The 12,081-nt window shown below is 45.1% G+C and overlaps 1 protein-coding gene across 1 annotated transcript in view; it reads left to right on the top strand.

Moving 5' to 3' along the window:
• Positions 1-8,531: 8,531 nt before the first annotated feature.
• Positions 8,532-12,081, top strand: part of CACNG6 (calcium voltage-gated channel auxiliary subunit gamma 6) — a 49,377-nt gene continuing 45,827 nt past the window's right edge. Inside the window, exon 1 of the mRNA XM_060256324.1 lies at positions 8,532-9,468. Coding sequence (XP_060112307.1) covers positions 9,144-9,468 — 325 coding nt within the window. The 5' untranslated portion in view covers positions 8,532-9,143. The remainder of the gene's footprint in view (positions 9,469-12,081) is intronic.

Genomic DNA, 12,081 nt, shown 5'->3' with positions numbered 1-12,081 from the left:
CTTGCACATGGAGAAATGGATCTGCAGATCCTCACTGCCAATCCACGCGGATACCCCTGATCTGTGTGCTGCAGGACCTTGTGGCCCCATGCAGAAGTTACCCTCCCTCCTCCTATTAGAAACATATTCTCTCTCATGCTAGTTTATCTACTGCTGTGTAATCAACCAGGATGGGGCTCTGGCTCCCGCATCTAGGGAAAAAGTAGAAGTTGAACAAATTGCATTAGGATCCAGAGTTTTAAAGCCTATCTTACATGTGCTGCCATTGGGGTGCCAGATTGTTGGGGTGGGGGTTTACAACCACCCTAAAACACAGACTCAGGGAAGGCTACAATAAGTAGATGTTTAACAAAGCAGACTGCCATATCTAAAGGCTTGCAGGATGGGGTGGATGGCTGGGCGGGAGAAGGTGGAATACAAAAATTAAGTGTAAAAATAAGGCTATTAAACTCCAAATTCTCCTTTCATGAATGAGAAAACTGATGGAACAGAATGTGATGTATACTGGGAAGATGAATGTCTAGAAACTGACAGAACAAATCACATTGATTTAGGGTGCAATCCTGAATGTACTTACTGGGAAGTAAATTCCCCCGGATGCTATGGCCCATTACGCACGCACATCTTACTGCAGATTTTCAGAGCAGTAAGCCTTTAATCTTGGCTTCAGATTCTGTGCCCGCCTTACACACTGTTCTTTTTCCCCTGGTGTATTTATTCTGCAGCTACTATAAAAAAAATGCACTTTTCTAAATCAGTGTGGAAGGTCACTTGTGACGTGTTGGGGATGGCGTCCAAAGTTTTCTTTTAATAATTACGCAATTGCCCTATCACAGCTGTGCAGAAGTGTCCAGCAAGAGCCTTCCATTTAAATCCTTGAGGTTCAGGTTTTATGCATACATTTTACGGTCAGTTATTTTATTGAATGAAAGGGAACAGAAAGGAATGCTGGCAAGGTGTTGGTGGGGAAACTGATGTTGAAATTGACCAGACCTTTTTTTTTGAAACTGACAAGCAGTTGTGAAGCCATTTTCCATATTGCGCAGTACTAGGGGATTCTCTGCTGTGTTATTAGCCACTGTGAAAAATGGGAGTCACACAATCTCATAATGTGGGGGAACATGTTGAGTGTACAGAATGCATGGCAGAACCTACTGTCACTGCAAGCTGTGATTGTTGACAATGTGTTTAAGCGTGCGTGTGCACACACCTGTGCAAAGTCGGCTGCAACTCCACCACACTTTGCACAGGGCTTTGAACAATTTGAATGGGGGAGGAGTCCTCTGGCAGAAGCTCTGGAGAGCTTTTTTAGTTTTGTCCCACTAAATTGAAAAGCAGGGAGAGTATTTTTGTTGATGTCTTAGTGCAGCTGCATAGTACCACTAATTTCCCGTCCTTGCAAATTTGTGTGGTTTTCTCTTTGTGATTCTCTAACTTGATCCTGCACACTGGTTGTGATCTTGTTAGTTTTTTAGATCACATCCTGTGTGGATTGCACTTTTCCTCCAAATGGATTGATCCCAAGCAATTCTTAAGTTCAGTGGATTGTGGAAGATCCATGCGGCCCAGACACCATTTTACTATTAGGCTTCCAGAGACTGCCAAAATGCCTCCCCTCCAACTTTGTTCACTAAAGCATAAAAGGGAAAAATGTTTTCAGAGCTTTAGGCTTCCCATCCCCATGTCTGTTTCTCTCTACATCTCATGTCAAATTCATTTCATGCTGACAATCCCCCCTCCTTCATTTTGTTTGCATGCAGCACTGAAAACCTTTTTTTTTTAGTTATTTAGGTGCACTGGGGATGCTCCCATTTGCCTCCTCTCCAACCTTCCTTTTAAGTCAATACTAGAAGGGAACTAAACCTCACACAGCTCCTTTTAAATCCCCCCTGTTGTTTTAATTATTTTAATTCAGCTATCCAAGACTAGTGATAGTCTCCTATAGCTGGACTCATTCCACTTGTAAAAAGAAATTTAAAAAGAGGGGGAAATGGAGCTTGCAAAACAATGAAGGGGGAAGGATGGCGGAAGGTACAGAGTAGGCCAAAACAATCTTGATGCGAGCAGGGAAGTGACCTCCGAGGAGCAGCAAAGGACGGGGGTGTGTGGAATCCGAAATAATCTGTAAACTTTCGAATTATCTTCAGCTTGGAAGTGAAACCAGGAAAAAATTGGCACAAAAGCACTCTTAGAAAACATGGGTCAACAGCAACCAGAAAGTGAACTGAGCATTGAAGGGAGGAAAATGAATGCAGAATGACAAAGAAAACCTGGTGGACATGCACCATGAAAGTGAGGGAAAACACCCTGACATAACTGGCCTATGAGACTTAATGCTAAGTAAATGTTTGTAGTGATAGACTGCTAACCACTTCCTGTAATTCTGAGCAAATAATTTTGATTTGGAATTCTCCAGCAGCACAACTGGGGACTGAATTTCACAAGGAAATACAGACTTCCTAAATGCAGTAAGGTTCAGCTTAACCATATGGCCAGGGAGAGTATCTAAAACTTTAAGTCAATTACCTGTTTTTTTATAATAGAAATACTTCTTGCCAATAAGTTTATTGGACACACACTCTCTTCTATTAGTAACTAATGTTTTGAGAAAGCCATGTCTGAAAAACAGTTAGAAACTGTGACTGTCTCTTTACTGTTTAATCTAGCCTTTTAAGGAATAGTATTTTTTCATTTCTTAATGAAATTGTATAATTTGGGGGGGGGAGTAGACATATAGGGAGGGATGATTCTTTTTTGCTTTCTTAGTTTTTATGTGACAATGAGAGATCAAAGGGAAAAAACTTTGGAGAGCGGACTTTTAAAAAAGAAATTGGACTTTTTAATATTTATGAGAGATATAAAGAGAGAGAAATGAAAAAGCATCATCTGTTCCAAGTTTTCTGTATAAAGTGGGTTTCGTATTTTAAAAAGCCAATTAAAAATCCTAGAAAAATATTGGCAAAATCTATTGATTGTGCTAATTACTGGTGAATAAAGAAGAGAAACTCATAGGAAAAAACAAGCAAACAAAAAAAAACAGTCTGTCTGTCATAATTGCAACAAAAATGCATGGATTTTTACTGGAATCTACCTTTCAAATAAAGTCCTATGAAAATATTTTTCAGGGGAGGCTGTTATTGAAGGAAAGCAAAATGAAGCCAAAATGGTGGCTCTGTTGGGAACACTGCCACACCCAAATTTACTGCTTGGTATCACCCTGCTGGTTTGGGCTACTTACGTACTGGATAAGACAAAAATACGTTCTGGGAATTTTGGGAAAGCCTACCTGCGATTTTTGTACTGAATGGTCTGGGTGACTGTGACTGGATGGCTAAAGAGACCTTTATGTCGTCATCTCTCCCACCTTCTGATTTGTATCTGCCTTGCTTTAGAGTGCCAGGGACATAAACAGAATCACAGAGACAGAAATGTGCTTATGGGCTACCAATTGCCAGCTCAATCCATCAGTCCCAAACTAGGCCATTCCAGAGAGAGAGTTGTTCAGCCTCTGCTTGAACAGCTCCTATGAGGGAGATCCCACCATACCAACAGATCACTGATGCAGTGCTGAACTGCTTTGACAGCTAATAAATTTCTCCTAATGTTCAAATGAACTCCCTTTCAGTCATTTAAGCCCATCAGACCTTATCTCATTCTCTGTGTCTGCAGAAGACAAGGCTTTGCCCACATCCACAAAACAGATCCTCAGGAATCCGATGAGCATTGCTGGATTTCCCCAAAAGGCAGGAAAACATTTGACAATTTGGGGAAAGCAGGTGCCGGAAAGCACTCTGCAGTTTCCCAAGGACCATGAACGACTCTACTTCCCTCTCTGGACACCAATGCAGTAAAACAGGTGAAGTGTCACAGCACACTGGATGAAATGATGGTGGTGTATGGCAACAGGGTACAAGGCATCCTAGTCATAGAATCATAGAGTTGGAAGGGACCCCCAGGGTCACCTAATCCAACCCTTTCTGTTCCACACAAAGCACCAAAATGAAGCAGCCTCTGATTCCAAAAAGCCACGATTGCCCCTTGGTGAGCACTGTCTGAGGAGCTTTGATAGAGCACAGCTGTCTGCCAGGCTTCATCCAATCAAGTTTTATTGGAAAGAAAACAGAGATCTCTGCTACCATTGTGCTGGGTAATTGCCATTGTGCTTGAGTTTCCCCATAGGGGCAGTCTTCGCCAATGGGCAACAGGGCAGATGCTGGGGCCAAATGCTGGGGAGAGTCCAGCCACCCACACTTCCATCCCCCCCCCGCCCCCCGCAATGGAGGGGAGAAAAGAAAACCAGCAGACTCTTGCTGCTGCCTGGGGACGTGGGCTTAGTCCTACCTGCTCGCAGCAACAACCACTTGGGTCTTCCCATCTGGGGCTCAGGTAGCTGGCTTAGCACTGAAAAGCCTGAAAAGCAACAGAGAAGCACAGATAGGAAAGTAAACGTATAAAGAAAATTCTGTTGAAATAACTAAGCCTCCTGGTATAAATATTAATTTATGATGATGATATTGTTAAAACTAATAGACAAAAATCTAAAGTGCTACCTCAATAAATATCAACGTGCTTATTTGAAAACTCTATCTATAATTCATATCTTAGAAACTTTTACACTGAGTCACGTAACAGTAACAGCTTAGAAGCCTTAACATTTAGTTAATTTCAGGGCTTTTTTTGTAGTAGGAACTCCTTTGCATATTAGACCACACATCCCTGATGTAGCCAATCCTCCTGGAGCTTACAGTAGGCCCTGTAAGAAGAGTCCTGTAAGCTCTTGGAGGATTGGCTACATCAGGGGTGTGTGGTCTAATATGCAAAGGAGTTCCTGCTACAAAAAAAAGCCCTGGTTACTTTACAATGGAACATAAAGGTCCCAGTTCCCAAAATTCCAAACATACAATGTTTATATAAGATGCAATCCAATTGAGGTTCCTTTAATTAGTCAGTACTTCACTTCACAGTTCACATTGTGTTTCAAAGCTCTACTGAATGTTTAGTTTTATTCCTATTGTGTCTTAATACTCAGACTTCAGTTTATGTGGCCTGCAGCCATCAGCCCTCAGCCTCACTGTCTTAATCGTCACCCTTCAGTCCATGCAGCCTTCAACCTGCAGCTTTCAGCCTCACAAACTTGCTGGCTTCCTTATTTGTTTCACACCTGCTTCCTCAGAGGTAGAATTCATTCCGATGAAAATAACAATTCCACACAGATCAGAGAATCGTCGCTTTCAGCTTAGCTCCAGAACCAATTTCAAATTTAATTTAATTTTATATAATATGTTAGTTTTAACAAAATCATAATAAATTAATATTTATAGGAGGTTGTTTAGTTATTTCCACAGAACTTTCTTTATACATTTATGTCCAAAGCTCGGGCAGCTGGCTTCCAGTGCCAGCTCTCACCTGTCTCACACACACACCTGGCAGGGTGGTGGGGGCAGTGATTCTGGGCCCTGTCCTGGACTTTTGCCAAAGGCCCAGAATCAATAAGACTGTCCCTGCCTCTATGGTTGCTTCCTTGCTTTAGTTAAGCCCACACTCCAAAATAATTCCTGGTATCATCTCATGTTAGCACTAGCTGCTGCCTTTCTTCTCCAAACTGTAGTTTCTTCTAGTTAGCGAAGTACAGAGCATGCCGCATCAAGGAAGCTACTTTCTCCTGCTCAGAGCATAATAGTGTGAATCTTCGCTGTCTCTGATCCATTAGAATCTTTGTTGTCTCTGACTCTTTCAGAAACAAGAGTCTTAGCATCACTTTCAATGAGTTGGGCTATGTCAGATCTCTGGAGGAAGGAGGTAGACATCGCCTTTTAAGTCTGGAGGACTTACAGCAACCCCTTGTGGGATTTTCAAGGCAAGAGATGTTCATAGGTGGTTTGCTATTGCCTGCCTCTGCAACACAACCCTGGACTTCCTTGGTGGCTTCTCATCCAAAGGGCCCACCAAGGAAGACAAAGCAGAAGGAAAGAGAAGCTGCTCAACGGTCCCAAGGTACAAAAGTTTTAGTTTTTCTTTTACACGAGTCTAGCAAAAGGAGTCTTTTACTGGACTTGCATCACTGAAGAAAAGAAGCCTCTTTGCAAGCTCTGGAAGGTGAGAGGGAGGGGAGGGGAAGATAACTGACTTCCATGTGGGCAGGGATCAACCTTCCTGGGCCAGAAGAGGGGCTGGGGGGGCAAAAACCCAATGGAATATGTATGCTTTTGAATTAACTTCAGCTCAGAAAGCAAAGCAAGGGAAAAAACTGGTGCAAACGAGCTCTTAGGAAAGCCAGGGAAACAGCGACCAAAAAGCAAACTGAGCACTGAAGGGAGCAGGGAGAATCAATGCAGAATGGAAAAGAAGACTCAAAGGACATTTACATTGAAAGTGAAGGGAAATGCAGAACAACAAAGAAAACCCAACAGACATGCATGGTGAATATAAGGGAAAGCACCCATGCATAAAATGCACCTTCATTTTCAGGGAAAGAAGGGCTATGAGGCTTGGAGCACAGACGGTTGTGTGTGGGCAGCACATTGGCTGCCAGTCAAACCCCAGTCATGGGAACAAGTGGACATGCTGTCTGATACATGGGCAACTTCCTCCACAAACTTCATTTGCAACAGGGAGGGCCACACTGCTTGGAGAAGGGGGTTAGGAGGCGGGACAGGGAGAGAGAAGGGAAGAAATCAGATTTTTTTTTCTCCCTTACACACCTTTACGGGTCCTGTTTCATTCACAGTAATACCACTGCCCCAAATACAAACTCCTGTTATTTATATCAATAGATGGTGTCAGCTGCTATAATAGCTTTTGAACACAAAAAATAGCCTGTTCTTAGAAGCCAGGACACCAATCAGGGATTTTATGCTAAGGCTTCCGCTGACCACACAGAGTTGTCACCATGGGTTGGGAAATTCCTGGAGATTTGTGAGTGGCTCTGGAAATGGTACGGTTTGGCAAGAGGAGGAATCTCAATAGGGTACAATGCCACTGAGTCCACCAAAGCAGCCATTTTCTCAAGGGGAACTGATCTCTGTTGTCCAGAGATCAGTTTTAAGTCAAGGAAACCTCCAGGGCCCACCTGGAAGATAGCGACCCTACTTAGGCCCAAGATGTGCCCCTCATTCAGGCTGTTAATAAATTTATAAGGAAAACGAAAACGACCTCGATCTGGCACCCTCCCCAGCAGTACCACACATGCACCTTGCTGCCTTGCAACAGTGCCCCCTGCTGTTCCCCCTCTATCCCTCCCCTCCCAAAAGCTCCCCTTTTGTGATAAATCAGCCCTTTCCCCTGATCAGCTTGTGCTGTGTGCTCAGCTTGTCCTGCTTCCCCCTCCTCCCTGCAGAGACACTGGCACCAGATGCTCCAGTCTGCTTTCTAACTGCATGGATGAACATCCTAAAAACTGCCGCTTTGCCCTCCTCAAATTTTCACTTAGTGTCTTCAGCCCTAGATGCTGATGCCCCAGCATCTCCCTGCCTCCTCTTCCAAGCCCTGGTTTTCTAGGGAAATCTACTGGCTTGGCAACGCCAACAGAACGGGCTTTCAGGCAGCCAAGGGACAAGAGCCCCAGTGCTGTTGCCAAGCAACCGCAAGGCCTTCAGAAAAGCAGGAATAATGCCATCTTCTCAGGGTTTTGAACAGTAGGCCCAATGGCAGAACACACAGGCTGGAATCCAGGATGCTGTTCTCTAAACCAGACCTAACAGCCTAAATAGGATTTCTTTTTCTTCTTTACAATACCTGCATTATGCTGTCTCTGAAGACTCCAAACGCAAAGGGATGGGGGGAGGGAAATGGGCGGTCGGCTACTATCAGACCCAAATCATCTCTGATGGAATGCGTTGTTCAGTTCAGATTAACAACAACTTGAACCCTCTTCATAAAGAGCACTAAAAGGGTAGAGTCATGTCTCAACACACCCACCCACACATGCTATGTGCTCTGCGCTTCCTAACCCATTAAATTTTTATCCTGCCCTTCATCAAAAGCAAGACAGCATCCAGTTTTCGCCTCCTGCATTTTAACCCCACAACAACCCTGTGAGGTAGATCAAGCTGAGTAACCCAAGACCCCCCATCCTGGTCCAACACTCTATACCACATTGGCTTGTAATCTACTTTAATACTCAGTGTTCCCACAGCATTTTTTTAGTCCTACACGAAATGACCTCAGTCATCCTGACAAGAACCCAGAAAAGTCACTCACGCTGTAAATGGTGGGCCAAGGCCAAGAGATCATGGCCTGATTTGTAACCACCAAATGAATTCATTGCCCAGGCAAGTTTAATGGTCGCAATTTCAGGACAAGGGAATAATATTACACTTACTTGGAAATAAATTGAATTATTGCTTTTATGCGGATTCTAAACCAGTGTGCTCAGAAGCATTATAATCAACCTTCTCAGGCATGCCAGCTAACACATGGGGGAGGGAGGAGGGGGAGGGGGAGGGAGGGACTCCTGGCACATTTTTTGCACAGAACACGCTAAAGCGCATCTCTGCTCTCTTACGCACATTTTTTTGGAGTCGTGCACAAACGCTGCTAAGGCAGGGGAACCTTCGGAAAAGGCACAGGGTGTACGCTAGGACCGGGCTCTGTTTTGTAAGGGGGAAATGCCTTTGGCAGTTCCAGACCCTCCAGGGGGCACTGCGGAGGGCAGAGGCAAAAGTTCTCCTTCCTTGTCGCTGAGCTGGCAAAGGGTGTTTTTCGGCTTTGGTCTCTGCATCTTTAAAGCCATCAGACTCGCGCACACACATTCAGACTGTCTGTGCACCCTGCAGCCTTAAAATAACCCATATCGCCTAGGCAATGGATGAGGAACGGTAACAGGTGCTCCACATATTTGCCAAGGCCACCGCGGGGGTGTGAGGTTGCTGCTGTTCCATCCCTGCCTCACCCTGTCAAATCGGGGCACTGGGTGGGGAGGTAGGGGTGGAGAGAGAGAGAGAGAGAGAGAGAGAAGGAGAGAAACTTTTCAGCACTGCTTGCAGTGTAGCAACCTAGATAAGATCCCAGAGAAGCTGCGGGGAGCTCTCAAAGAAGACCAAGCATACAGCTTGGGGGCGTTACAAATTGGGGTGGGGCTCAGCTTCTTTTTAAAGCAAAATAGAGGCCCTCGAAGAAGAAGAAGAGAGGCAGGGAACGGGGCTATGATGTGGCCTAATTTCTTCCTTCAGGATGAGGAACAGCGCATGGGAGCGCGCACCCGGGCAGGGGGCAAGCGGCGCAAGACTCTGACCGACGAGCAAGAGGGGAAGATCAAGCTGGCCTTCTTTGTGGCCATTGTGGGAATGACCCTGACGGTGCTGGCTGTGGGCACAGAATTCTGGGTGGAACTGAACACCTTCAAACAGAACCACACCGCCATCTGCGAGGCGGCCCACTACGGCCTGTGGAAATTCTGCTACAAAAAACTCTGGGTGGAGGATGTGGAGGAGGAGCGGGCAACCTGTGGACCTGCCGAGCTGCCTGGAGGTAATCTTATCACTAACTGTCTCCCCATTTCCCTTTCTTTCCCGCCTGTCTCCCCCTCCCTCTGCACATATGACAATCTGCAGCCTTTTCTTTCCACATGCAACCCACAGGCTCAGGATTGGATCTACATGTGTTTTTTTTGGGGGGGGGGATTTAAAAATGACGCCCCCTTATATGGGCCCATAGAACAGAATGGACTCCATACCAATTTGGTGCCCCCCCTCCGGCAGCAGCCAGGGCAAGCGCCCCCTCTGCTCCCCCCTAGATCTGGCCCTGCACAGGCTACATCTGGCTCCTGTGGCCACTTTGACCATTCTGCTGAGTGCCCTCCTCTTTCCTTTTCCTCCCTGTTCTATTACCACTATCCCCAACATGCACTTCTTCCACTGTGGTTCCAGTGGTGCCGATTACTGTCACCATGCTTCCATTCGATGCATCTTACGTGCAACAGCATAAGAAATGACATGCGCCGTTCATAAGGAAACAAAGGTTGCTTCCACAGGGAAGTTTTGTTCTGGTTTGGCATTCAAACTGAAGCAGCCCATTTTTATTTGTCCGCCTGATTATCCACTATCCCTTCCCCCCCACCTCTTTTGCTTCAAATTTTCCCAAACCTTGTTTGAGAAAGTCTTTTATGAAAGACTGCAGTCAAAGTCTGTTTGCATCCTGGGTGGACAGGAAGATACACATCTTGGCAGTTTTTGTCCACAATGGCATCTTTTTCCTTAACTTAATGTCAGATTCACCTGCAACCCTGCTTTGGAGTGCATGTTTCAGGTTCCTTTTTAAAATATCTGCAATAGCTGTATCATGACAGCTGGGGTTTTTTAATCTTCCCAAATCGCTCCAGTGGTATGGGGGGAGAATGGCAGCTGTCGTGGGCTGAGTCAAGCAAAATGTAAGGGAAATAGTAACGTTGACTCTCCACAGCCACTACCAATGTTTCTTCATTTACAGCGGCAACGAGAGCTCCATGAAGAATTGTCATCATGAAAAAGTGATCAGAGTGGCCGGGAATGGGCTGCTAGTGAGTACCAGGATCAACAAGTGTAGGACCGTCCCGCCCAATCTGATTGAGTAATATGATCTCCTCCAAGTCATTAAACTCACACACATGCATCCCAAACACATCATCCATTTCTTCTTATCTCTTTGGTCATAGATTCAGAGGAGTTAGTCATGTTAGTTTGTTGCTGCAAGAATAGCAGAGTCCAGTAGCACCTTTAAGACTAACAAATTTTATTGCAGCATAATCTTTCAAGAAATACAGCTCTCTTCATCAGATCTGACAAAGAGAGCTGTGTTTCTTGAAAGCCTATGCTACAATAAAATTTGTTAGTCTTAAAGGTGCTACTGGACTCTTTGCTCTTCTCACTGTTGGTGGAAAGTGTCGCCAAGTCACAGCTGACTTACAGCGACTCCATAGGGTTTTCAAGGCAAGAGACTAACAGAGGTGGTTGGCCATTGCCTGCCTCCACATCATGCCCGTGGCATTCCTTGGAGGTCTCCCATTCAAATACTAGCCAGGGCCACCTCGCTTAGCTTCCAAGATCTGACAAGATCAGGCTAGCTTGCGTTATCCAGATCAGGGCTCTCATCTCTTTATTGCCCCCCCCAATACATATATTTTCTTCCTGTCTTCTGCCCCACCTGCCCAAGGCTTGGTTGCACCCCAGTTCAATCCCATCAGCTCAGGAACCTGTTAGCAATGTCAGACTTTGCCAAAACCTTGCAATGCAGGATGTTGATGCACTGGTTATCACCAGCTAATGAAGGATAATCTTTGTGCTTCTGCTAGCATATTTTCCAGACTCCTGCTGTGCTCTGTCTGCTTGTCTACAGAATACAATAGAATACTCCTGATCTATAGTAGAGAAGGATAACAAAATCAAAATTTCCAGCTATGGCATCCTGGAAATAGTTCATGGTTTCAGGAGTGGCTGAGGCCCCCATATGATACAGAACTATTTTTCCCAGGACTGCAGTCAATCCTGGAGCAGGGGGCCCCAAGACTTACCCGGAATTTTGACCCACCTAATTTTGTAAAAAGGCTTTTCATTCAAGATATGATGGTTTTCCATTTAAATAATGGAAGGAAAGCTGGCTACACGCATGCAAGGCAGCTAAAAGAAAAGAGCACCCCTGGGTTTGGGCAGTGAGCATGTCTCTCAGCACTGAGGCACCACCAAACCCCTTTCCCACCGATATGAAGGCTGCGAGGGACTCCTGGTTTTTGCACAGATTCCAATTGAGATATCTTGCATTAAAGAACATTTTTAAAGGCCATTCATGCATACACCCAATTATTTTTTACCTATATTTCCTTTCTCTTGGGGGTATTTGATTTAAACTTGCCTTCCAATGAACTTTTCCTAGTCAATTTCGGCAAGATGCTCCCTTCTGGCTGCTCCTCCCTGCAAGTGATAAAGTAGAAATTGGACGGGGCTTTCCCAAAGCCTAGCCCTGCAGAGATTTAGGGTATTTGGGGTTTTCCACGTCACCCCAGAGTCAGAAACGACTGGTGCTTGCACATTTACCTTTTTAACCACTCCCTAGGGTTACCAGGTCTGTGTTGGAAAATATCTGGAGACTTTGGGGGTGGAGCCAGGAGTG

This window comes from Heteronotia binoei, chromosome 15 (genome assembly GCF_032191835.1).
Source record: "Heteronotia binoei isolate CCM8104 ecotype False Entrance Well chromosome 15, APGP_CSIRO_Hbin_v1, whole genome shotgun sequence".
Lineage (NCBI taxonomy): Eukaryota > Metazoa > Chordata > Lepidosauria > Squamata > Gekkonidae > Heteronotia > Heteronotia binoei.
Note: the sequence above shows the minus strand (reverse complement) of the source record. Positions and strands in the feature narration are given on the sequence as shown.